Genomic DNA, 26,541 nt, shown 5'->3' on the forward strand with positions numbered 1-26,541 from the left:
TTTTGCACCGTGTTGTAATCGTTACACTTTGAGACACCTCGCTCAGGGCAAAGGTATCAGGGCCAACTCGGCCTTCCCAGTTCAACTCAGCCTGCCTGCTGGGCACAGAGCTGAGAGTGGAGCAGAGTTTCAGTGTGCTCAGCGTGCTGTCCATTGACTGTGACAAGTGTTTTATGCTCAAGCTACCATATAGCTATATAGATAGATAGATAGATAGATAGATAGATAGATAGATAGATAGATAGCTATATCTCTATGTAAATAAATGTTGTACTCCAGATTATATTGCGTGAGATTAACATATGTAATGAGATTAACTGTCACTCCGGTGTATAGCTGGAGTGAACTGAGTGAACTCTGAAAACAAAAAAAAAGTTTTAGGGCTCAAAATGCGGCCTTGTGGAGATAACATTTAACAACGTGGCTGCTGTTTCATCCCTTTACAAACATAAACTTGAACTTTGTCTGAACACGAGCTTTGTCTCATAAACATGTGCAGGACTAGAGATTAATCACAGAGCGACTGTAGCTTACGTGTTTTTCAGGGGAGAGGACAACCCCCGGCCTCATTCATGTTTCTGCAGGGGTCAGCGTTTAAGGGACGAAATGACCTCAGAGCAGTAAACTGTATTTTGTGTGGAACAAGAAAATAGTGAACGCAATACATTGATCAGTGACTGTCGTGAGTCAGAAAAAACTGTGAGAAATTGTTTTTAAATGTCACTTGCTTGCGTCAATCTACACATACGCAGCAACATTGTTCCTTTGTGTGATATTACTGAATACACAGCTTATTTACTCAAATGTAAACACTATAATACCCTGCGGGAATAATAAATATACACTTTCTAAAAAACTTTTCCTGAGTGCACTTGCAGTATAACTGATGCGCGTGTTGAAAGCGACGAGGTAAACAGTGCTGCTGCAAACCGGGTGAATGTTTTATCCATTTGGATTATTCAGAGCAGCCACCGCATTTGCATCTGAGCCCATTTCATCTATTTTTGGTCAAAGTCAATGACTCGTGTTCACCCGTTTCCCCCTCGTGCAGCTCTGGAGAGCTGGAAATGGTGTTGGTGAGAGCAGCTGTTGTGAATCAGAAACACTGTTGTCACTAATGACAGTGACATGAACGTAAGTGACTGTGTGCTGAAAACAGAAAATGAGCACTGCCATAGCGTGTCACAAAGGGTTTGAACATTCTCTTTATTATCAGCTGCCTACTTATACATATTGCACTTAAAATCTTAAGTGTTTGGCTGATTGTTATTTAGTTTTCCTTTTTTTCAACTTCTTCTTGCACTTTACTGGAATAGCTGCATATTTCCCAGATTTAAAAAACGTATTTACCCAATACTGGGCCTTAGGTAGCAGCCATGGTGGCATAATACAGCCTTCCTAAGCCAGGGTGTGGGTTTGAATCCCATCTAAGTGAAAGCAGAGTGGTGCAGCCAGAGCATGCTGGGCCAATTATCCAGAAGGCGATGAGCTGAATCCATCTTCTGCTAGTGTGATTTTTCTGCAGTTAGCCCTCAGGGATTAATAATTTTGCATGACTAGTTTAAAATATGCTTATTTTGCTTTTTTCCCACTCACAAAGAGAATTTGATCAGGTGGGCGGGGCTTCTGCACTCACAGCCACAGCTGTGTGCCTGAGATGACCATAATGTGGATATCAACTCTCAGAGACAGCATACACAAACACTCACTGAAATGGCAACTTTAAAGCTTTCAGGTCAAAGGGATCACTCTTGCACACGTGGTGGGAGGAGTCATCTGCTTCTGGACAAGAATAAGACCGGAAAATTGGCGATAGACTTCTGAAGGAGGAGGACGGCTACATGGCCGGTGTCTGTCCTGTGACAGGATGTTGATGTGGTCGAGGAGCACCTGGGCGTCCACATCAACAGCGGGCTCAACTGAGAGATCAGCAGAGAAGCTCTGTTTCCAAAGGAAACTGAGACCCTTCATAAAAGTGTTTTTTGTCATTCTCCCTTTTATTCTTTGAATCTATATTATAGAAAATAAGGAATCAATGTTGTCACAGGTTATGTTTAGACACATTTTTGGTTAGCAGCAGTGTTTCAACATTTAAGTTTTTGGCACTTTTAACACCTTGATGAGGCTGAAAGCAAAGCCTTTTAATAGAATAACATTCAGCCTCCGTGCTCTGCCAACATTTCTTAATCCTGGCAACTTTCAGTAGGAAGGGTGCATTACTCTGACATCACAGCGGAGGGCGACTGTTGCACACAGGGTGACTGTTGGCCTGTATGACGTGCCCACCGACAGGAACATTATTATTATTATGAAGTAAGTTTGGATCCAAGTAGAGCAGAACAAAGGAAATATGAGCCTCCCTCAATTATTGAAGGAAGCGGACACAGCTTTAGTCACAAAAATGTGCCAGATGACAGAATGAGCAAAGTCATAAAAACGTAACAGTCCATCATTGAGGTTATGACTTTTGAAAACAGTGCAGTGCTCATGATTTGTGTTCTTTTACACACATTGCCCGAGTTCAAAGTCAGGGTCTGGTTTAGGTCTGATTTCTCTGGCAAAGACAGACCAGGTTTATACACCACATCACTGCTTTTGACTGTAATCACAGAGAAACAGGACTTCACCATAAATCCTCACTTTAACAGATCCCAAACCTGCTACATTATTTCTGCATTTCAGCTTTATGCAAATACATGCATGTATGTGTGTGTGTTTAAGTGTGTATTCATATCTTTGTGGGGACCAAAATCCTGGTCCCCATGAGTTTGAAGGCTCAAAATGTGGTTTTAGTGTCAGGGTTACAATTGGGTTATGGTTAGGTTTAGGGTAAAGGTTAGGGTTAGTCATTCATTTTTCATGGTTAGTGTTGGGGTAAGGGGTTAGGGAAAGCATTATGTCAATTAGATGTCCCCATAAGATATGAATACCCGACATGTGTGTGTGTGTGCTCAGAAGGAGATGCTAGACATAAAATGAGCATTCAAGCGCGCCAGATGTTCCCTATAGAGTGTCAGCTTAAACGCATGTGTGTGCATGTATCTGTCTGCAGCCGCAGCGATCTCTCCTGTGGGAAACAAACGAAGGGCTAAAGAAATGGTTGATGTCCTTGTGATTAAAGACTAAAACTACGACTAAAACTGCATCCATACAGCACGCAGAACGATTTCTAGTTTTTGACTAAAAGAAGACATGTGCTTCAGTTATTTTAAAGGATGGCTTGACAGTTTTCAAGATCTAAAGAAAAAAACATCTTAATGCTTTTTTGATTTCATCAAATCAACTGGACATCTTCCAGAAGATTTTTTTTCTTAGGATCAGTTCCCTTCTGTGTGTTGTGCACACGCCTTTCTATGAATAGCAGTTGAGGTACAGTAACACAAAAGAAGCTGTAACTTTTAAACATACCACTTTTTGTTTGACTAACTCAAACTTCTAAGTTTCAGCTAAACTTTGCAACTCAGAACAAGGAATGCAGGTTTTGTCCCCATCAGGAAACAATCTTTTAATGGCCGCTATGAAACGAATGATTACATCCAACAAAAACGGTCTCAGTGGTCACATGGGTACCAGAGTGTTGCTTCAAGACGGACTTGGAAAACTGAGCATAGATGCACACCACACACGTCCACACGTATATTGTTATAGGAGTTCGTGGTAAAATAACGAGGTACACACACATTTGCAGAAATGTTCCCCTCTGACTTTTCCCCCTTTTTCCCCCTCTTCGTTGCTGCTGCACCACATCCCCCTCCCTCTTCCCCCTTTCCCTCACTTCCCTCTGCTATAAATTTCATCCCTTGTCTTTTGCTATTGAATCATAAATCATACACTCACATCCTGTAACCCCCCCCTGCTCCCTCTACTTTTTATTACACAATAGTGTAGACTTTATGTCAGAGGGCAGACATGCTTAATGTGTATTTGTGTGTGTGTGTGTGTGTGTGTGTGTGTGTGTGTGTGTGTGTGTGTGTGTGTGTGTGAGGGGGTGTCTTCCACTCCATCCACTTCAGGCTTTCCTGTGCTCTGGGTCCCCACCCCAGGCTGCACCGGTGACTTAGTCCGATGCAGCTTGCACACAGAAACACATTTGCATGTACAGTTTGTGCACACACTGTGGAACATCAGACACACCCTCACACACAGACAAACAGGACATGACTCGTTAATGCACACACACGCACAGCACCCAGAAGTCTAATACTGGCCTTTATTTTTCTGCAGAAACTCAGAATTCTTGCAATATTCCTGCATGCAGGTGCTTATGATCCAAGGTTCTGTTAGCACTCAGCCTGCAATGAGCAACAGGCATGCACTGGGTTTAATTTTAGCATGACTAAAAAAAATCCTCTTGTTGTACATTTGTTCCTGAAAGTTTAAAAGAATGAGAAACCAATACTGCTGCTTCATTCCCCCTCTAACAGTTCCCCCTCTACACTGTGGGCCTCAAGTGTTCAGATTCGGGGCCTCTTGGTTGCTGAAAATACTTTGGCTCACATTTATTATAATTTCCATAGTTTATGTATTGTGCCATTGTTATTTACAATCCTGGAAGCTCATATACACATTGCTAAAGTGTCAAATAATGAGGTTAAAGCTTCATTGCTCTAGATGTTGGCAGAGTAACCCCACCCACCTGCTTTTTAAACCTTCTGTTTACAAGGGGCAGCCAGTCAGCAGGAACTTGGCTTCAATAGCAGAGAAACAGCCTGTTTTAGACAGTTAATGAACTGTTGGCTGCACAGAGGTATATGATAAATAAGGATAAGTAAAGTTACTAGCTTTGAAGCTGGAAATGAGTAGAATATGTTCTCTTTAAATGGAAAGGTCTTGCATGTTCATGCTGCACAATCGGTTTGTTCAAAGACACTGATAAGACTGAAGCCAGTAATGCCATCAGCGGTGACTTAGTTTATCATAAAACTTAGCATGCTAATTAACATTAAGAAGAGCTAATAAGATAAGATATAAGACTGATTTAATTTATCCCAGATTTAGAAAATTATTTTCTTCTAACAGTTAAAAAAATAGAAGTTAAACACAACAAACAAATATAAGAATTTCAAAATCAACAAAGCAAAAAATAGATATTTAAACTTTTTAACGGAGTAGAAGCAAAATAGAGATTTCTGGCATAACTTCACCAACCACTAACGTGTTCCAGCTACACTCACACGTTCCCCCATCACCTACGTCATTAGTTACATCTTGTTAGTGCTGGGTTGGACATCTCTTCTGCTTTCAAAACTACCTGAAGTCTTCATGAAACAGGTTCAACGAGGTGATGGAAACTTTCCTCAGAAATTTTGGTCCATATTGACGTGATAGCATCACACAGTTGCTGCAGAGGTTGGCTGCAAATCCATAATGTGATTGTCCCATTCCACCACATCCCAAAGGTTCTTGACTGGATTGAGATCTGGTGACTGTGGATGCCATACGAGTGCAGTGAACTCACTGTCATGTTAAAGAAAACAGTTTGAGATGATCTGGACTTTCTGGCACGGTAAGTTATCCTGATGGAAGCAGACGTCTAAAGATGGCTTTAATACAATACTTGTTTGGTACTAAGGGCTCCAAAGTGTGCCAAGAAATGATCCCCTGCACCACGACACCACCATCAGCCTGTACCACTGATAAAAGTTAAGACGGATCCATGCTTTCATGTTTTTTATGCCAAACAACATGAAAGCTCATCAGACCAGACAATGCTTTATATGTTCAATTTTCAGGTCTAGTCAGTCACTCAATTTCCTGTTCTTTGCTAACAGGAGTGGCACACGTTAGTTAAAAAATAATGTTGTTATTTATACATCGGGTATTACTGGAGTTTGAACTACTGTTTTCTTCCTGCTGTCATCGGTAACCCAAGTTAGCTGGATGCTGTGATCAAGAAGGAAAGGAATTGTTATTACGTGGCTCTTCTGCATCAACATTATATGGTCTGATGTTATCTTGGGAGGGAACAGGTTCTCATTCAGGCCGTGTCTGTAACAGTGAGCTATTTAGAGGAGCTGGAGGGAAACCGTGTCTTAGAATTAGTGTTATGGGTGTGTTTCCTTTGCTCGAGGACTTCCAGGGTTCCAGAGATAATGTGGAATTCATGAGAGGAATGACACGCAGGGGTTCCTTCCTGTCACCTGACTCCATCACTTCCCGCGCTCAGTTTCCTGCGTCTGAATCTCGGAGGAGAATGGTGAGGCTGAGGAAAGGGGCAGCGGACCCAGAGCGAGGCCCCTCTTGTAGATCTGATGATGATCAGGATGAAGCCGGCTGCTAAACACAATCAAAATGATGAAAAGCGCAGATCTGAAATGTTACCGCCCGACTGCTGATGTAAATGATTAGAAAATTAACCGGAGCAAATGAACGTGGGCAAGAGATCAAATGAAAGGGATTAAACAAAGAAAGAGTGTGCTTTAAATGTGGGGGGAAAACATCTGCATGAAAAAAGGCAATAAAGAGAAAGAGAGAGGTGATGGCAGGATCTGTATGGGGCCTCTTGGTTTTTGGGCAGCAAAGGGGAGGCGTGCCAGGTAATGGTTTCCAGACACACACACACACACACAGTTGCACACTAGTAAGCCTACACTCTAATTCGATTTGGAAATCTGACGGGATAAGGGGTGTATATGTGGATGTGTGTGTATATACCTTGGGCCATTTTTCCTTCTCACTTCTTGCTTCTTCTGTGCATTGGGAGAGGGCCCGGTTAGTCACAACGTGTCGTCTGTGCGTAGGTGTGTGTGTATGCAAGCACGAGGGGTTAATGTATGCTTTCCATCACAGCTCTAGTGGGGAGAAATCAGATCCCTGCAGCGCAGAACTCAACCTCAATGCATGGACGGACACCCAAAGCATAAGAAAAAGAGAAAATTGTCCCGCCCCTTATACCTGTATGATCTGCACGCCTGTGTGAAGAGGTTAAGAAGGCCAGCTGCAATATCAGTGAAAGTGCAAAGATATGAGAATGAGAATAGAAATAGTACAAAAAAAAGAAAAAACAGAAAAAGATGAAAAGAAGAGCAAAAAAGGAGACAGGAAGAGCTAATTAAACTGTGGAAGGATAGATGTGTAGGAGCCGGAGGGAGGCGAGAGGGCGAGATGACTTAACTGTTCAAAATGACTCCACCCTCAGTCGCCAACGCAAACGGCAATTTCCCATTGGGGTAAATCCCCCACCGTGCCCTGTCACAGCCCTCCTACTTCTGCAACTGGTGTATGCGTGTCTGTGTTTGCATGTGTGTGTGTGTCACCACTTTTCTCTGACATTCCTGTGCAGAGCAGGGAGACGGTGAGCTGAGCTGCAGAGAGGCTGAGCTGCAAACCCAATTCAGAAATCCATTCGAAAGCAACTGAGGATTTTCTTTATGTTTTCCAGTCATTTTTCTTGCACAAGCCATCATTTTCTTCCGATTCTGGAATTCCGGTTTCAGAGAATCTGCCAGCAAGTCAGCTGGGACGAAGTCTTCCATTCTTAACACGGGATTCCTAGAAAAGCATCCTCTCGTTTCCTCCTCTTCCCTTTTTCTCTCCATCGCAAACCCCTGGAGATAGATTCCAAGTTTGCCAAGTTCCAGAGTTTGGGAATATTGTTGTGCTGCAGCCAGGAGAGGCTGAAACAACAAGGGGCACAGAGGAGAAAGCAGCACTTAAAGGGTGAGTTCACTTAAAAGATCAAGCTTTTTTTGTGGGGTCCAGCTCTTGTTGGCATAATGAGGTTGATTACTCTCTGAAGAGGAATGCAATAATCCTTCTATTCCGAGCTAAAGAACTTCTGTCTAAGATGGCAAAATCCTGTTTGTGCAAGTTTGCATTGATTTTGAATTGACTGTCAAAGCTGATAAAGATGTCTAACATATGTTGTCAGCAGTTTCTCCTGCAGTCTAGAGACTGATAGAGCTTATTGTTAATGGTGCATAAAAGTGGAGTGTTTTGCAAAACCTGTCACTCAGGAGTTTTAGTTGCATGTTCTGCTGATCCACGGCTGGGACTCGGGTGGGTGTGAAGCATCCGCCGCACATTAGGCTTAGGAGATGATGAGACGACAGAGAGAAAAAGAATGACATTACTAAGGGGCAGGTATATGCAAAACAAAAAGGCAGGGGATAGCTGGGGAGTTTCATCCTCTTTCTGGTTTTAACATCAAATAGTGAGGACAGCTGCTGGGAAAGGAAGCGAGCGATGCACACACACGTTATATTCCAGTGTCACAGGCACAGGCTCGGATAAATGCGCACAGATGTTGCATGCATGTATGCAAAGAAAGGATGTCAAGCTGACTTATGGTCGCTTTATTCTCTCTCTCTCTCTCTTACGCACACACACTCACAAGAAAGAGATTTAAACAAACACATCTTTGTTTCATTGCACTCATCTGTTTAGTTTACTCCTGGCTCAGATCACAGTATAATCCCAGAGCTGTAATCAATACTCATACACACACACACATAGACACACACACACACACTGGCCATAGGGAAAAAAACAAAAACACACACATACAGTACTTGCTTTTTTTAGGAGAAATAAGTCAGTTCAGCAGATGCAGCATATATACAGAGCATGGAGCAGATATACTCCAGCCTTTAACATAATAACAACATATCTTACTATTTTAATCGACTCTCATTTACTTATATCATATTATAATCTTTGCTGTGCAGCTCTAACAGCTTTAAGTTTGATGCTGAAGTTAGCTGTGAATGATGGTTTGCTTTGTCCAAAACTCCCCATTTGCTTCCTATTTCTATTTTTCCAACATGTTTATGCAGCACGTAGCGCCTTCCAAAGAAGTGTCTGCGTCATGTTGTTTGGTGAACAGACCTCGTAATGTGATGCTTTGACTCTGGTATGTTGGTTTTTGTGATGGCACAAAGATCAGGAGTGTTATTACTAATAATAATCCTGACAATGACTTCCGAAAGTATCCCTGCAGGCCATAAAAGTGCACCTGCTAGTGAATTGATGGAGCCATGATATCCATGTGCCATTATGTTGAAACATGTGAATAAAAAGCTCAATTTTTGATCATTGTATCTGCAGCAGATGATAAACTACATGGACAAAATTGCAGGAGCTGCTATGCTGTCTAAACCCATGTAAGGAAGCTTAGGTGCAGAGTTTTTGTGCAAGAGGAGGTTTGGGACGGACCTTTACGCACTACGCAGCTCAGCACTCAGCAACCCCACTCTGCAACCAATTTGGAATCACAAAATAACCAAACATTTATGTGTTTGAACTGTGGGAGGACAGAATCCACGCTGGCACAAGGGAAGTATGCAAACCCCACACACAGAAAGATCTCTGCTGCCCACTGCACTCAAATCCTGGACCTTCTTCTTTTTCTGAGGCAACAGTGTTACCAGTGTGCCTGCCAGATAAAACTTTGCTTTAAAAAAGCTAATGTATTATATAAATATATCATGAAACTTGGGTAAAGTTCTTTTTCTCAGTGTTAAGAGTCAAATAGATGATAATATGTATTACAGCCGTGTTTTCCACAGACATCGTTTTCCATTCATCACGTTATCATCGGTTTGTTTCTCTGCAGACCCTGGCTCCTGTAAAGATGGCTGACGTATTGCAGCCAGACTCCAACAGCCTGCAGATACCAAGTGAGATGCACACTCAAACACTGACACGCACACACATCAACACGAGTTTGCTATTGCAGTCCTGTCCAAATGACTCACTTCTCCTTCTTTATCTGTTGGACCGTGGACATGCTGACCTTTCCATGTCCCTCTCCCACTTGGGTATACTACACACTTCACATTCCAGTGGCATTCCCACGATTCCATTCCATTCCATTACGATTATCACTTTTTGATCTAGAGAGGTCAAGTGTGTTTACATTTGACCTAATCGTCTAACCTCCACGGTGAAAAATGAGGTGTTTTCTGCAGTTACTCAGCAAATACAGTTTCAGCATGTTAGTATCAGTAGCTGATGACAGTTCAGAACCACCTCCTTTCTTATGATAAGGGTTTTCCCATAACTGCATATCTCCTTAAACAGACAGGATGACCTTTCTGTTTGTTCTCAGGGAGTGCATGTGGTGCTTTTCCAATATTGAGACTTAAAGAAACTTTCATATTTAAGAAGGGATTCCCCTTCACTTCCCTCATTAGCCACACCCCCTGTTAGCACTACTGCATATTGACACATTTCATCTCCTCCCTTGTCTTCCAGGTGAAAACGTATCCACCCCATCTTCGCCTGCCACAGCCAGAAATGACTGCAGCATCACTCCCCTCACACCCTCACCCTCACCGGTAGCTACTGCACACACACACACACACACACACACACACGGCCACTCACCACAGGCACTCCTACACACCCATTCCTCTCTTACTACTTAACTTTATATAAAGTCCTTAAACGAGGCCTGCAATGCCACATCCACTTCTAACTGCTCTTAGTGGTTTACCATAGCATTTACCTTACAGTATAAAACTTACGGAGAGGCTGAAATTAGTGGCAAAGAAACACACCAACTTGGCGCCAATGTATGCAAGTAGAGGTCCATCAAAAATAGCTTCTGATTTCTAAGCCTGCTTATTAATTCTGTTCTGAGTCTGTCCACTAATGTTAGGAATGTCAGTTTAAAACGCCACCAGGTTTACTGATAGAAACCTTAACCATTCTTACCTCTCTGTCTCTCTTCGCTCTCTAAGAGGGTGGAGGTCAGGCCCCGGATGGCCTGTCCATTCTCCGTTGTCATAGCTATAGACTTTGGGACGACCTCCAGCGGCTACGCTTTCAGCTTCACACAGGACTCAGAAGCCATACATATGATGAAGTGAGAGCCTGTGTGCATTCTCATCAGTTATATACTCTGTATTTTTATTTTGAAGTTTTGAGAGTGGTTCTTCACTAAATGCAGGCGCTGGGAGGGTGGCGACCCTGGAGTGGCCAACCAGAAGAGCCCAACATGTCTGCTGCTCACTCCAGAGTTGCGGTTCCACAGTTTTGGGTTTGCCGCTCGAGACTTCTACCATGACTTGGATCCAGAAGAGGCTCGGCACTGGCTTTACTTTGACAAATTCAAAATGAAGATCCACAGCACAAGTGTAAGAAACAGATGTGGAAATAGTGACATCTCGTACCCGGTGTTAAAGCTATAAAGAGAAACCTAAATATGTGTCCTCTCTGCATGACATTATGGTGCACTGACATGTGCAAGAGTGGGAGATTTTTATGTCACTGCCCACAGCTGAGAAGTAAAACTGTGGTTGAAAGTAACAAGCTTTAACTGGTGCTGCAGACTTCTTGGTGCAGCGTTTTGTTTTTTTCAGCAGTTGTGATTGTGTTTGCTGCAGGACCTCACTATGGAGACGGAACTGGAGGCGGTGAACGGTCAGAAGGTCAGGGCCATAGACGTGTTTGCGCATGCCCTTCGTTTCTTCAGGGAACATGCGCTCAAGGTACACCTCAGATCACTTCCTTCACGATTGTTGTACAGTGAATACTTTCACATATTCTAGGATAGAACATGTATGGCATGTATGTGTGTTTGCTGTACCTTTGTTTAGCACTTTTAAATGAAACCCCTTGGGGGATCACTTCATTCTGTGTGTTTCACTTGAGAGTAGAAGAAGAAAATGATTTTTTTGTGGGGGGGGCTCCTGTTTTAGGAGGTGAAAGACCAGTCTTCATCAGTGCTGGAGGGAGATGAGATCAGATGGGTGATTACTGTTCCTGCTGTGTGGAGACAACCTGCCAAACAGTTCATGAGAGAAGCAGCATACCTGGTATGAAAACACATTGTTGTTTTGTTGATTTTTTTAAATTATTATTATTATTTACGGTGTATTACGGTGTTGTGCACATGTGGATACACAGAAAATCACTGTGGAGTACGTGTGTGTGTGCGTGTGTGCATGTGTGTGTGTGTGTGTGTGTGTGTGTGCATGTGTGTGTGCATGTGTGTGTGTGTGTGTGTGAATAGGAAGAATAGGAAGAACAGCGGGCCAATGGAAAGAAAGATAGTGAATAAAGCATGAGATAAGCACTGATGTTCTCACAGAGGATTATTTACAATTCTATCTCTCTCACACACACACACACACACACACAGATACACACACACACACACACACACACACACACACACATGCACACACACACAAATTATAACACTGCGTTTTTCCTCTTTACACATCTTCCCACCCATGCACACACCGTTCTCTATGAACTGTACATAGAAGATGTAGGAAGTGTACGTACAAGCCCAGGAATGCAAGAGGTCCTATCCCAGTATAAATCAATGGGAAAGGACCAGCCTGGGAAAGACTCCACAACCTTTTACTCTTAATGCCACCCTTTCTTTACTGACGCAACAAACACTGTGATTATTTATTTACTTTTATCTGCCATCTACCATTTAGTCACTTTAGTACAGACATGAATAGTCGAATCCGTACACTTTTTCATATTAACACTGATACACACACACACACACACACACACACACACACACAAACACACACACTTACCCTGAGCTGGCTCCTGCCTTGATTCTTGGGGCGTGTGCACTTCCTGCTGGTGATGATGTCATCAGGGCTGAACAATGAGGGAGACCGGCATACAAACACAGGAAGTTTAAACTAGACCCCCGCCCTGCACGCACACACACACACACACACACACACACACACACATTCACACTCAACTTTACCCCCAATATATCATGAGTTATGCTTATACACCTCTCCTACTCTATTCACTGTTTTATCCCAACTGTCAGTGAATTTGCTCCCATTGCTGTCATTCACCGTGTGTGTTTGTTTCTATTTATTTGTATCCACTGTCTGTGTGCTGCTTATGTTAAATAACATTGACATTTGAGTTGTAAATATATGAATGGCTCCTTTAATTATCTCTATTATTACAACATGCATCCATGCATTCACTTTTGTTTTCTATAATATTTTTCTCCTTTTCTCCCTCCATTAGCTATATTTTTAAAATTCATAATACAGTCATGATTTCATATTCTAGTTTTCTTGATCAAAATATTAGGGAAATAGTGAATGAACTCGCTTTTAGCAGAAAATACCTCCACTAGAACCAGGCTCAGCAACGGGCAGCCATCTGCTGCGGCTGGTTGGGGGTGAGGGGAGGATGACAGGATAAAAGATACCCTGTGGAAGACAGCCAGAGATTAATAATAGCTAAGGATTAAAATGCAGAGTGGTGTGTAAACACATGGAGAGTGAAAAAAGGTGAGTGAAGAAAAAACACTCCCAGCAGCTTCCTACACCTATTGCAGCATAACTAAGGGAGGATTCAGGGTCACCTGATCCAGCCCTAACTATACGCTTTATCAAAAAGGGAAGTTTTAAGCCTAATTTTAAAACTGTCTCCCGAATCCAAGCGTGGAAGCTGAAAGCTGAAGGCTATGCCTCCCATTCTACTCTAGGAACCACAAGCAGGCCAGAGGTCTGAAAGCAAAGTGCTACGTGCAAAACTACAATCAAACGATATGTTCATGGATGTAAATACAAGGTGCAAACCACTGGTTACACTAAAGAACTTAAAGGCCAAATTAAAAATTTGCCAGAAAGATTGTAAAAGAGGGGGATCCTTTGGACAATGAAGCCAAGATGATATAGTAGAAAGATGGGAAGAAAAACGTATGGCGACGTAAAGGAACAGCTCTTGATGTGAAGCATACATCATATAGTGGAGACAATGTTACAGGATGGGCATCTCATGCTGCCAGTGGAACCAGTCTTCAATGATGTTGTGACTGCTAAAAGAAGTAGAAGGATGAATTCAGCCAAATGCTGTAAAACTACTCATACAACACTTCACAGTGCAAATGGATAATGCCGGAGAAAGACCAAGTCGATCACCTGATCCTTAAGCTACAGTTATTAAATCACTTACTAAAAACAAAACTGAGGACACAAAGATTCACAAACAAGCAACAGCTGCAGGTGGTTGCAGTAAGCGCCTGGCAGAGCATCTCAATCGAGGGGGGGGGGGGGGGGAGGGTTTTGATGATGTGCATATTTTCTAAAATACAGGCAGAAATTGACTGAAAGGATTTTCATCCAGGTATTAAAAAGTATTGCCTGTCAGTCAACAATATGGGTAAGGCTTCTGCTGTGTCCTTTATAGGCTGGTCTGGTGTCTCCTGACTGTCCTGAGCAGCTCCTCATTGCGCTTGAACCCGAGGCTGCATCCATTTATTGTCGGAAGCTCCGCCTCCACCAGGTGATTGACCTGAGCATGCAGCCAATCACAAACGGCCTGGAATTGGACGTCTCCCGGCCCTTTGATTCCAGCTTCAGACAAGGTAGAGAACAGAGAGCATGTGTGCATGTAATTTCTGTTGAGCAGGGGTCTTGTTGTTGACTTTGCCATTAGCATGAGCGTGAAACCGCACTGTGTTCCTGGAAATGTTGCTTTCTGATTTCACTTGGGGGTTGTGGGGTCTTTTTTTCAAAGGCTAAATGCGCCTCTGTTAAAGACAAAAAAAAGAGAGCGCGCTAAGGACAGCGATCTGAATGCAGATACTACTCATGGTTTTGCCTCAGATGACTTTGCAGTTGTGTGTGCGATGAAGTGTTTGGATAGACCATAGGGTCTGATCTGAAACAGACCACAGAATTCCCATGAAGAGGATGCAAGGAACTATTTAACACATCAGCTCTTTAATTAACTTTACGCAGTGCCAGAAAAGCTTTTCCTTAGAAGTGATTAGTGTTTAGTTAAGTTTGTGGCAGTAGATCGCTTTCTGCATAGACAAAGTACAAGCAAAGCACTTAACATTTCATGAGAAATCACTTGAAACTCTTAAAAAGGAACGAGCTGGAATTTCTACTACATTTTACACTTTTTAAATGAAAATAGAACTCAAATAGTACTTAAAGGCTGCTACAGTTAGTGCCAAATGACAAAAAACAGGAGCTTTATATTGTAAGATATTGTAAAGACCCTACAATAATACAGAGAATAAATCAGATGACTCCTTATGAGCAGGCTCTTGGTGAAAGTGGGAAGGAAAAACTCCCTTTTAACAAGAAGAAACTGAGGGCAGAACCAGGTTCAAGAAAAAGTAGCCATCTGCAATGACAGGAAAAATGTTAGAACAGTGATGCTGTAACAATATAAGTGAAGTGTGTAACTGGTTTATTGAATGTCAGCAACAGCACAGATAGGAGTGTGCAGTGTGTCCATGTTAAAAATAACTATTTTAAAATACACAAGGAGGAAATACTTAAGATTAGTGTTTTTAACAGACAGGATTCACCAAGTGCTTTGTAGAATATGATCTAAGCTAATAGAAAAAGAAGGTAAATGACACAAAATACAAAAGAACATTTGAAAAACAAATTAAAAAAAGATTAACGTATTTGTAATTATTTAAACATGGCTAAGAGCAGTGCAAAGCCTCAAAGGCTCTATCACTGCATGCCCTTAGATCAGCACATGGAGCAAACAGTCATTTCAGATTGTTTGACCTGAGTGAGCTGGCTGAACACTAAATTAAAGAAACACGACGACATGCAAGGTAGCATGACCGTACAATGATCTGTAAGCAAGGGAGTGGATTTTTAACTGGATCATAAATGTTAAAAGCAGCCAGTGAAGGGACATTATAGTGGGGTGATACTGTTTGATTTAGTAAACATTTACTAAATTTAAAAAACAGAAAATTGCACGTCAATATAGGGAGCGGTGAAATATTTCCATGGTGGAAACATTAGTTTAACATGGACAGTGGTTGACCAAGGATAACCTCTGAATTACACATACTGACATTAACAGCAAAGGCCAACGGTCCCAGAGGACGACAACCAGAACCAAAATCAGCATCAAGCTGCAGAGTTTTTACCATTTTTACTAATCCCTGACCTCATGTGGTTTGAGAAACAAAGCTGGCTATCATCAGCAAATAAGTAACAATTAAGCTTGTTTTAAAACTTTCCATAATCTGTCCCAGAGATCTGAGACAAATGAATTTAAGGGGCCCAAGAACCAAGCTTGGTGGGACTCAAAGACACAAAGCCTTGAACAAAGACAGCAAGACTTCTTGGTATAAGAGATCATTTGAACCATTTTAGGGCTGCATCTGAGTCACAGATGATGATCCATCACTGAGGTCTGTGGCTTAGTAAGCATGAGTTCATTAGAAGAAAAAGGTCACTCTCCATTGAACAATAGCATATAATTAATGATCTCATTTAGCTCTTAGCAATTGTGGCACGTAATTTAATTGTTATACTATTTTGTGTGATTACAAAACAATTATCCAAAAGTCCTATTAACTGAATATGCCTAAGTCAATAATAATTCATCTGATTTGTCTATAAGTGATTTAGTACATTTGGAATTTAATTAAAAGATTAAAATGAAAAAACTTGTTTTATTCATGAAAAACCAAAGCAATGAGCCAAACGTTTGCCAATGAAATGAAAATAAATTCAGGCAATATTTCTGAGTGAGTGTATGCCTACAAATTACTTCATTCACATTACACATAGTAATGTGAGCCACTGTTGCTATAGAAATCTGGATCAGAGTGCAGCTTTAAAAGAAAACTCAAATATGGGGATTTACAGTCGGGGAAAGTACCTCCAGAACCAGTACACAAGTGAGAACTTTAACAAAAAGCTGAAACGCAACAAAAAACTTCCAAAACAGAAGAGCGTGTCCTTCATGCCCACATGAAGGAAAAACCACGAAGATGTAGCAATGAAGAAAAAGTCATTTCAAGCTGGGGAGAAAGAAGAGTGATGCATAATTCAGCGGGCGCATATGCCGACCAAAACCCCTGCAAAGGCCCACTTATACATATGCAGTCAGTGACACACACACACACACATTCACACACACTAAACACAGGATATTGTAATTGGAACAAGGTGCAGCGAGACTATGATCTCACCCCCTCCTGGCCTGTCAGTCTCCCTCTCCTTCACTCACTTTCATTTTTCCCTTTATTCTCCCAGACTTTCTCTACCTCTTTCACTTTTTCGCTCGCTTTCCGAGGACTCGAGCAAACAGACGTATTTTCACACACGCTTGGTCTCCCAGTCGTGTTTTTTTACTATCTTTAGCGCGTCTTCCACCTCATTTCATCTCCAAAGATAGCACCGGGGAGTCGTTAACGCACACACATTTTCTTTTTCTGCTGTTTCATGTAAATGGTTTCCAGACTTGTGTTCCATCCATCACCCCTGTAAAACATACACGCAGGCACCAGCGAAATCAAGGCCTGTGTGATTGTGCTGTTCTTTGTTCAGCTTCATTTACTATGTACACACACACACACACACACAAACAGATCCAGAGGTACATCCATTACCTTCTGTGTCATCCAAGGTCCTTAAACAACAGTGAGAGTATATTTGCTTTCGACACAGTGTTGCCCAATAAGTCTCCAACCTTTGTTCTTATTCCCCACAACCCCCCGTCGATTACTCTAATTATTGTGGTGTGTGGTGTTCTTGCGGTTTGAGAAAACCATGTAAAAACCACTTTCACCAGCACTACCCTCCATCAAAAGCTGTGCTCAATGCCTATGACACACATGTTTACGCATGCCTTTCATCAGGCTCACAGTTTACCAGCACCCTTGCCAAATGTCTAATCAAAAAAACTGGCGTATGCTGTATATATTTTTTTTACATTTTAACTTTCTCATCTAGTTTTCCATTGATTTGTAACTATTTGGTTCTCAGAACCATTATGTCTCCTTTCATGTGTTCACCTTGACGTGTGGAGGCATATATAGTGTATCTGCTCTGTCAAACAGCCTGTCAGGTATGTTGTATTTTTGCCAGCTGCATGTGAGCCTGCTGTGTTTTTGTTGGCCTCCCCCATCCGTCCACTTAGCCCGCCACTCTCACAGTTTACACGTCGAGAACAAACAAAATGTTGAAATTCGAGAGCATTCTTCATTTCCAACAAATTGCTCCTGTCACATAAAAATATTATGACTGTATGGTTTTCTTGTTTAACTTGGATCGGATGATTTATGCTTCGTCCTGCATAAATGCCATAAACTCTCATATGTAGCATAGATTACAAACATTTATCTCTGCCGGGTTGAAGTTGAGGAACCTCTTTGCATTGAGGAGTAGTAGTCAAAAGCAAACTTGAGTGTCTGACCGTGCACCAAGTGTGTTTATACAGAGAGATAAAGAATGTTTGAATCCAGGCGAGGCGGTGCAAGGTGGTGAACGGTGGTGATGACTCTATGGGCTCACAGCTGGAGAGAGTCCAAAGACATTCCTTCTTTTTTTTAAGTGCAATAATCTTGCAATTAGTTATTTGGTCACTTGGAGGCAAACAGTTATATTGTCTTCTTTTATCATAAGTTCTTTATTCCAGATCATATAAATGACGGTCAAGTTACTGGACTGCAGGTCTTAGGACCCTAATGCAGAATTCAGGAGGCAGACCTACTAACAGACACCAAGCCAATTTACTGTAACCGATTCACAAGACTTCAAATGTCTTGATAAAAGTGTACTAAACACTCGCGGACCACTTTTTAGGTACATCTTGCTAGTACCAGGTTGGAACCCCTTTTACCTTCAGAACAGGTAAAATTTCAGTGTTGGAAACATTCCTCAGAGATTTTGGTCCATATTGACAGGACAGCATGGCACAGCTGACACAGATTTGTCAACTGCACATCCATGAGGCCCAGGAAAATATCCTTCTCTGTAAACCCTAGATGTGTCTGTGTGGGGGAATTTCAGCAGATCAGCAGTTTCTGAAATCCTCCACTGATCAGTCAAAACCCGCTAATCAATCACAATCCAGTATTATCAACACAGATTGAGAATGCAAAAGTCGCCAACATCAATGCGATAACAAAGTTCTTTCGCTTGACCAGCAAGGTTGCACATCCAGGCCTTTTTGAGTGCGCCAAGCAGAGGTTTTGCCCTCATAGAGGTTCCCAGGATGAGGATTTGGGGCATAATTGTGTTATTTGCAGGTTATGCATCATAAACTGATCAATGAACTGCATTTTTTGGGTAAGGTTTTGAGAGATGTTTGCAGGAAGTGACATTAGGACAACCAACACTGTAAATATTGGAAAGTCATTGCTTGGCTGTTTCTGTGCACAGCTGGGATTCTAGGTCTGTGTTTGTGGTCTGCTCTTCTACTGCTGGGTCACATATTTAGGTTAGCAGATGGATGGAGGGCTTAATTATCAGTTAAGGCTAACAAGCCTGGTTAGTAGGCTGTATCCACGAAATGTGAAAATGTACAGATGCAGATACCTGCTAATTAGTGCTCAGTAACACACTAAGAAAAAGCTGGGATTTCATTAACCAAGCTCAAGTGCAAAACTCATGGGTGATCAATGTCACGTAGCAAGCCATTATTTTTGTTAGATATTTAGTTTATATTAAAATGGTCCAAAAAGCCATAAATTAGCAAAGATCGAAGACAGCTGCTCATCAGTCAGAGTGGCCTAAAGTGCTAAATTAACCATAAAGACCAAAACTGATTTTTGTACCAGCCTATAAATATGTTCATGTTACTGATTTTAACCTGATCAGGTGGTGTAATGGATAACACTTGGCAGGTTAAAGGTCTCTGGCTTGATTCCAGCTGGTAACACAAACTCCCCTTGGGGTTGCATCTGCAGGGCATCCTGTGAAAAAACTGCCAAATCAAACATGCAGAGCTACCTGCTGTGGAAACAGCTGATAACAGTTTTAGTGTTTGACAGACAAGATGATGAACTGTTTTCGAGAATTCCCTTTTGATTCCATGTTTTTCTCCCAAAATTAGTAATGCCAATGTGATGGAACCATCTGGAGAAGCATCACTTTCACCTCAGTGCTCAACTTTTTTTTTCGACTCACAGAAAGACAGAAGAGGTTCTGGCTTGTGCCTCTGAATAGCAAAGAAATAAAAAACAAATAAATAAATAATTCTGTGTGTGTGTTCTGTTACAGCAAGGGAGCAGCTGAGGCGATCCAGACACAGCAGGACCTTCCTGGTGGAGAGTGGAACTGGAGAGCTGTGGTCAGAGCTGCAGACTGGTAAGGCCATCTGTGCGTATGTGAGCCTGAGAGACAGGCAGACCCCACATGTGGGAGATATTGATGACTTTGACCTTTAACCCCAGCCTGCAGACTCTGAGGAGCAAACCCACCCACTTTAATAGAGGACAAACCCCAAACCTGAGGTTTGCAGGTCCCGTTTGAGCTGATTTAAATGATCTAATTATGGCCGCCTGATGTGTTTTAATAATAAGATCCTTTTTTTTAGTTGTACTGTAAATATGTATGAGTGAAAAATTAACAATTACTCTGCATATTTTGCATTTTCCTGGGTTATAGAATGAAAGTTGTTCACTCTGCTGTTGAGGCATGACAACATTCTGTGGAGCCACGTGCGCCTGCTGACCCTTCGTGCTCTCTTCCCTGTCAACAAACACAAACACACACACACACACACACACACACACACACAGGAAGGACCCACCCCATGGGACTCTCTGCACGGTAGATACAGTAAAGAAGAAGAGACTCTCTTATCTTCCTGCCTTGCAAACATCTTTTGATTCCTCCTCTCGTCTTGTATTTTTATAAGACGCCTTCTTTTCTCTTCCTCACTCGCTTCTACACGTCTCATGAGCTCTTGTGTTTAGCGTGCAGTCATCAGGGTAGCTACGCGAAAACTAACCCTTATCACCGGACATATCACAAACATACACTCTAGCAGGGGAAGAGCAGCAACCACAGATGCCTCAAGGTTGTTTACATTCAAAACACTGCGTGTTCAAGAGTTTCTGGGGAAGCTGCAGACAATCTCAATATACACACACGCATTTTTGCATCGTCCACAAAAATGAAGACGTGTTATCTTCCACGATTTCCTCCTACAAGCTTGATGTGCTTGATATGTGTTTTTTTCTCTCAAATATCTGAAATATGAGAAATGAAAAAGCAAAAATGTTCTTAGGATGCAAACAAAACAACAGCATGTGTTCATCCGTGCCCTCTCTGTGTAGGTGATAGATATGTGGTTGCAGACTGCGGAGGAGGAACAGTTGACCTGACAGTCCATCAGATTGAGCAGCCACAGGGAACTCTTAAAGAGCTCTACAAGGCCTCAGGTACATCCTTTTACAAAGGACAAAAAAAGCAAACACATTTCCTACAGTTTCCATAGCTCCAGTGTTTCCGCCAGGCGGTCCCTACGGCGCCGTCGGCGTCGACCTGGCCTTCGAAGCCATGCTGTGCCAGATCTTTGGCGAGGACTTCATCCAGAGCTTTAAAGCCAAGCGGCCAGCGGCCTGGGTGGACCTCATGATCGCGTTTGAGGCGAGGAAACGCACAGCGTCTCCGGGCAGGACCAACGCCCTCAACATCTCCCTGCCTTTCTCTTTCATCGACTACTACAAGAGGCACAGAGGGCAGAGTGTGGAGGCTGCCCTGAGAAGGAGCAAGTGAGTGTGGGCTGAGAGGTGCGATGAGTGAACAACGAGCGTACGTGCAACTTTAGATGACAGAGTGATTTTTTTTCTTCCTTCTGTGTGTGTAGTATGAATATAGTGAAGTGGTCCTCCCAGGGGATGCTGCGGCTAACACAGGAAGCCATGAATGAGCTCTTCCAGCCCACCATCAGCAAGATTGTCAAGCACATTGGTAAGAAAGACAAATGTCCAGAGAAGGGGGCTGCTGCGCACATGCTATACACAAAAATGTACTGACTGACATAAAAGACCCGGGCACTTAAAAACTTCCTTTTCCTTCGACTCCCCACTTATGTTTTGTGTACTTTCACATAACTCTTCTGTTTAACTTTGCAGTAAATCTACTAGCAGAAACCTGAAAAACAACCCCAGTAGAAAGCCAGCGCAAAGGCTTTCTGAGATAAAACTAGTATTCAAGCTCAACAAACGCCGTGCTTGGGCTTCAAGATGAACCTGTGCAGAATCGGCCCTTGAAATTATTGACATTTTTATGTTGGTTTTTTTTGGAACCAGAAGTGACCATGTTTCAACAACAGGGTAGAGTTGCTTGTTAGCACTGGTAAAATTTAAGTGCACACATTAACAGTATAAAAGATAGACCCAGCTACCATGAAGTCACCCATTAATCCCATTTTGAAGCCTCAAGATGAATTTCTGCTATCTTTGTGTTGAAACTGGATATGACGATAGAGGGCGTGTCTGAACGTGAAACTGCTTGCAAATGAGCCTAACCTGAATGATCCTCATTTCTGAAATCAAATGACATTAATATCTTATTCGAAACAAGTGACTGAGCCCACAAACGCATGAGGAAGGTGTTTATCTGTGTCAAATAAAAGAGCTTTTTCCTCGTAGACTTCTATAGGACAGGAAGTCTTTTCGTAATCACAGCTATCGCCATCTGGTGGCCATTGAAAAGAATGTAGGTTTCATAACCTGGGTAGGTTATAGTATTTTTTAAGACCAATATTTGGTGACTTTTTAATTCATATTTTTTTTCAAAGCACAAAACAAAAACATAACAAAAAAACAGATTACGTAGACTAAAGATGGGACACGAGTTTGCTTAGATTCTTGTACACTGCTCGAACTTCTGACCTTACTAGATTATCGACTGCCAGAACTATGAAGTCTGCTTATTCAGATGTAAAAGAAAAAAAGCTGCTACAGCTACAAATTACAGCTCAAATCAATCAAAAATAATGGCTTTCCTTGAGACCCTTTTCAAGATGGTTGTGATTTCATTTTTAGGTTTTCCAGCCTTTTCAAAAGAGAACAAAAGCAGAAAAATGCAGTCTGTTTCAAATCAAGCGCATGCCAGTGGTACATTCAAAACCATGGAATGGTTTCCTAGTATGAATATTTGGTGGTCAATAAAAGAAAACTGGAGTCAACAAAGGGTTTGACATGAAGAAACACCAGGGACAGCTGCTGGAAAAGGCAGAAATTCTCTCAATGGAAAACCAAATTACTTATAAAGAAGCTTTATATCTTCTTCCTTCACAGAGGAGCTGATGACAAAACCAGAAGTGCGTGGTGTGCGTTTCCTCTTCCTAGTTGGTGGTTTTGCAGAATCCCCTATGCTGCAAAAAGCCGTCCAGAAGGCACTGGGGAGGACGTGCCGCATCATCATTCCTCACGACGTTGGTCTTACGATACTAAAGGGCGCTGTGCTCTTCGGATTGGATCCCACCGTGGTGAGAGCTCGGGAATATCGGACAGTATCGGAGCAGCGCTGTAACACATTATCTTACGATCGTTCTCTCTCGCTCTCTGTCACAGGTCCGAGTGCGTCGTTGCCCTTTGACCTATGGTGTTGGTGTCCTGAACAGGTTTGTGGAGGGACGCCACCCACGGGACAAACTCCTCATCAAAGACGGTCGTGAGTGGTGCACGGACATCCTCGATCGCTTCGTCTCCGTCGATCAGTCGGTGGCCCTGGGCGAGGTTGTGAGGCGAAGCTACACCCCTGCTCGTCTGGGCCAACGGAAGATCATCATCAACATCTACTGCACCGCCACCGATGACGTCACATACATCTCCGACCCTGGAGTCAGGAAGTGTGGGACAATAACCTTAGACCTGCCCGAACCGTTACCGCCACCGGGTGCGGTGGGAGGAGCAGGAGCAGGAACCCCAGAGAGAAGGGAAATCAGAGCGACCATGCAGTTTGGCGACACAGAGATTAAAGTCACGGCCGTTGATGTCATGTCTAACCGCTCCGTCCGGGCTTCCATAGACTTCCTGTCTAACTGAGGAGGAGCAGGAAGTGGAGCCATGGATGCAAAAACACACATTAGCTGATTGGAGGGATGATAATTTTAGAAAAAGCGGTACTTTGGGAGTGGGCGACATGTTTTGTTGGGAAAACACTGCATTCTTAGGAGCAACTTGCAACTTAGGATGCAAGAAGATCAAGAGAGAATCCATTTTTCACAAACACCAAAGTCCTTGAATCTCTTTGAAGTCGAAGAGGGACAAAGTCCGTCATGTCTCGCCTTATAATGACGTCAGCAGCATTTCCCGCCAACAGCCAGAGAAACACTTTGTGGGAACTTTGTGAAAACGAATAAAAGCTGGAGAGCGAGTAAACAAACGGCAAATGTTCTACAGACTTTACTATCTCAGTGACTCTAACGAAACACAATATGCTACCTACTGAGTGAAACTCGCTCATGTTGATCGTTAAACATACAGACTTTTACCTTTGGGCCTCGTGTAATAAACAATGCCTTATTTAAACCCCGAAAATAACGTCACCGACTGGACTGCAGCCTTGTTTCTCTAATGTGAAAGCACTCCACCTAGCGGTGCAAAGACTGAACTACAACACTGCCTTGGGATCGATCAAAACACATACTATAAGAAAAGAGCTGTGGCTTTATAAGATATATGTGCGTCATTTAAAATGTTTCAAACCACTTTGAACAAAAAAAAATAAAGTTGTGCTATTTGAAGCAGAAGCTTATAAACCTAAATCACAATATCATGACCTCTAAAAGTTGTGAGCTTTTATTTTGAGTGGAAACTATGAATTTAAATCCAGTGCTTTGTCTTTTTATTTTTATTTTCTTTCTTTTTTTTTGGCTTCAGATAATTCATCAGGAAACATTTGGCTCATCAGCTGATAAACGCCCCACTATGTCCACCAGCTAGTTGCTAACATGTCCTGTTTTAACATATGGACTTTAGCCCTCTACAGATGCATTGTTACTACTGGAAACACTAGATGAAGCACCACATGCACATAAGAACTCACTCACTACCTGCAGATGGATGCATTTATGTCTGAAAACCGAAACCTATTGTGAAGTTCCTTAAACCTGCGTTCTTGCCATTTCATTAGGTACACTTAGGCACGCAGACATGGTCACGATGACCTGCTGAAGTTCAAACCGAGCAACAGAATGGGAGCGAATGGCAACTTAAATGACCTTGAATGGAGAATGATTGTTGGTTCCAGAGGTGCTGGTCTATTTCAGAAACTGCTTATCTACTGGGATTGTCCCACACAACCATCTCTAGGGTTTATAGATAAAGATCTGAAAACTAGATAACATCCAGGGAGCAGCAGCTCACACGGGCTCACCAAAACCTGACAAGACTGGAAAAATGTTGCATGCTTTGATCATTGTGAATTTGTGCTGCAACGTTTCAATGATAGCGTCAGAATTTGGCGTCCAAGCAGATAAGGCACGATGTCACAAACTCAAATCACCACATTTCTCAGTGCAGTAAAGCACCTTTGGGATGTGGTGGAATGGGAGATTTGCAACAACAAATGTGTTGTAACTGTGTGATGCTGTCACGTCAGCATAAACCAAAATCTCAGAGGAATGTTTCCAGCATCTTGTTGAATCTCTGCAACAAAGAATGAAGGTCAGAGAGGGTCCAACCCGGTACTAGCATTGGTAACTAATGAAGCAGTGAGTGTGTCGTTTTGTACAACATATATGAGAAAATGCTAACCTGATCTATGCACTCAGTTACAACTTATGTCTAATAAGCTTCAGACCTAAGTCCCAGGTTTCAGGTCTTAATCAGTACATGTGTATGTTGTAAATGATGGTCCCCACTGTGGAGGAAAAAGATGATAAAGCTGTGGAAATCCTAACTGGCAACTACAGAGTTGATACAAAATATGACTTATGACATAGTACTTGACATCACAGTTTCTATATCCATCTTTTATAAACAGTGTATGATTGTTACACTTTATTGATCTAATAATTCTCAAGATTTGATCAGTGGAGCCTTGTACTGAGTACCTGTACAAAGAAAATCAGGTATATGTGTGGAGCTGTGGAGCGAAGGTCATGCAGACCTCATCATGGTAAACCAGTAACTGTCTTCTTGTGTATTTGTGTAATAACCCTAACATGAATAAACATAATTCCGACCTCATCTTTAATATGTTGTCCAAACTGGGATGCATTTGTATCCATATCGCTGTTGAATACAACTCAAAAGTTCACTTGTGTCTGGATCACTTCTTTAAACAAAGGTCATTTGAATGCTCACACAAACGTCAGTCAGAACAAACAGTCCAGGTTTCAGCTGTGAATTTATTGATGAGAGTGCTCCAATAAATAGTTTCACCCAGCGGGGCTAACAAATGGTTCAGAACTGCTCGACGTTGCATCAGTGCTTCACTTTCCATGTTACACGGCAGTTTGTCACGTAACACAAAACCAAATTAGAAGTTATGGAACGACTCTTTCAGATCACAGGACACAGGAGTGTGTTACTAAAGAGGGGGACTGCTGACAGTCTGCTTCCACTTCACCATTACTCAGTTAAAAAAAAACACATAACATGTGTGAAAAGATGCAGTGCTTGAAATGTTTAATGGATGTTACCGTGTGAAAGCTTCAGTTAGAAAACCTACAGACAAAAAAAACAAAAACAAGAAACATCAGCTGTCGTTCTTCTTCCCCCTGCTGTTTGACTATACTTAACGTCTGCCGTGTGTCTGACTGCTTACAACACCTCATTTTATCCAAAATTAAAATCCAAACATGGGTCAAACATGTCAAATCTTTGTCTGCATCGCTACAGGAGAAAGACACATTCTT

General features: G+C 42.2%; 1 protein-coding gene across 2 annotated transcripts; it reads left to right on the forward strand.

The window, feature by feature from the left end:
* The first annotated feature begins 7,185 nt into the window (after nucleotides 1–7,185).
* Nucleotides 7,186–26,471, forward strand: hspa12b (heat shock protein 12B). 2 transcript variants are annotated; one of them, XM_025904605.1, is made up of 14 exons: nucleotides 7,186–7,659; nucleotides 9,046–9,617; nucleotides 10,195–10,277; nucleotides 10,683–10,807; nucleotides 10,892–11,078; nucleotides 11,328–11,432; nucleotides 11,643–11,759; nucleotides 14,134–14,311; nucleotides 19,941–20,027; nucleotides 21,002–21,106; nucleotides 21,181–21,439; nucleotides 21,535–21,638; nucleotides 22,973–23,163; nucleotides 23,249–26,471. In XM_025904605.1, exons 2-14 carry the CDS (start codon nucleotides 9,473–9,475, stop codon nucleotides 23,720–23,722), a joined length of 2,160 nt encoding a protein of 719 aa, XP_025760390.1. In that variant the 5' UTR covers nucleotides 7,186–7,659; nucleotides 9,046–9,472; the 3' UTR covers nucleotides 23,723–26,471. The 2 variants fall into 2 exon arrangements, with proteins under 2 accessions (XP_025760390.1, XP_003452414.1); XM_003452366.5 differs by having other exon boundaries at nucleotides 9,554–9,617.
* Nucleotides 26,472–26,541: the final 70 nt, after the last annotated feature.

The sequence above is a fragment of the Oreochromis niloticus genome, linkage group LG3 (assembly GCF_001858045.2).
Source record: "Oreochromis niloticus isolate F11D_XX linkage group LG3, O_niloticus_UMD_NMBU, whole genome shotgun sequence".
NCBI classification, from domain to species: Eukaryota; Metazoa; Chordata; class Actinopteri; order Cichliformes; family Cichlidae; genus Oreochromis; species Oreochromis niloticus.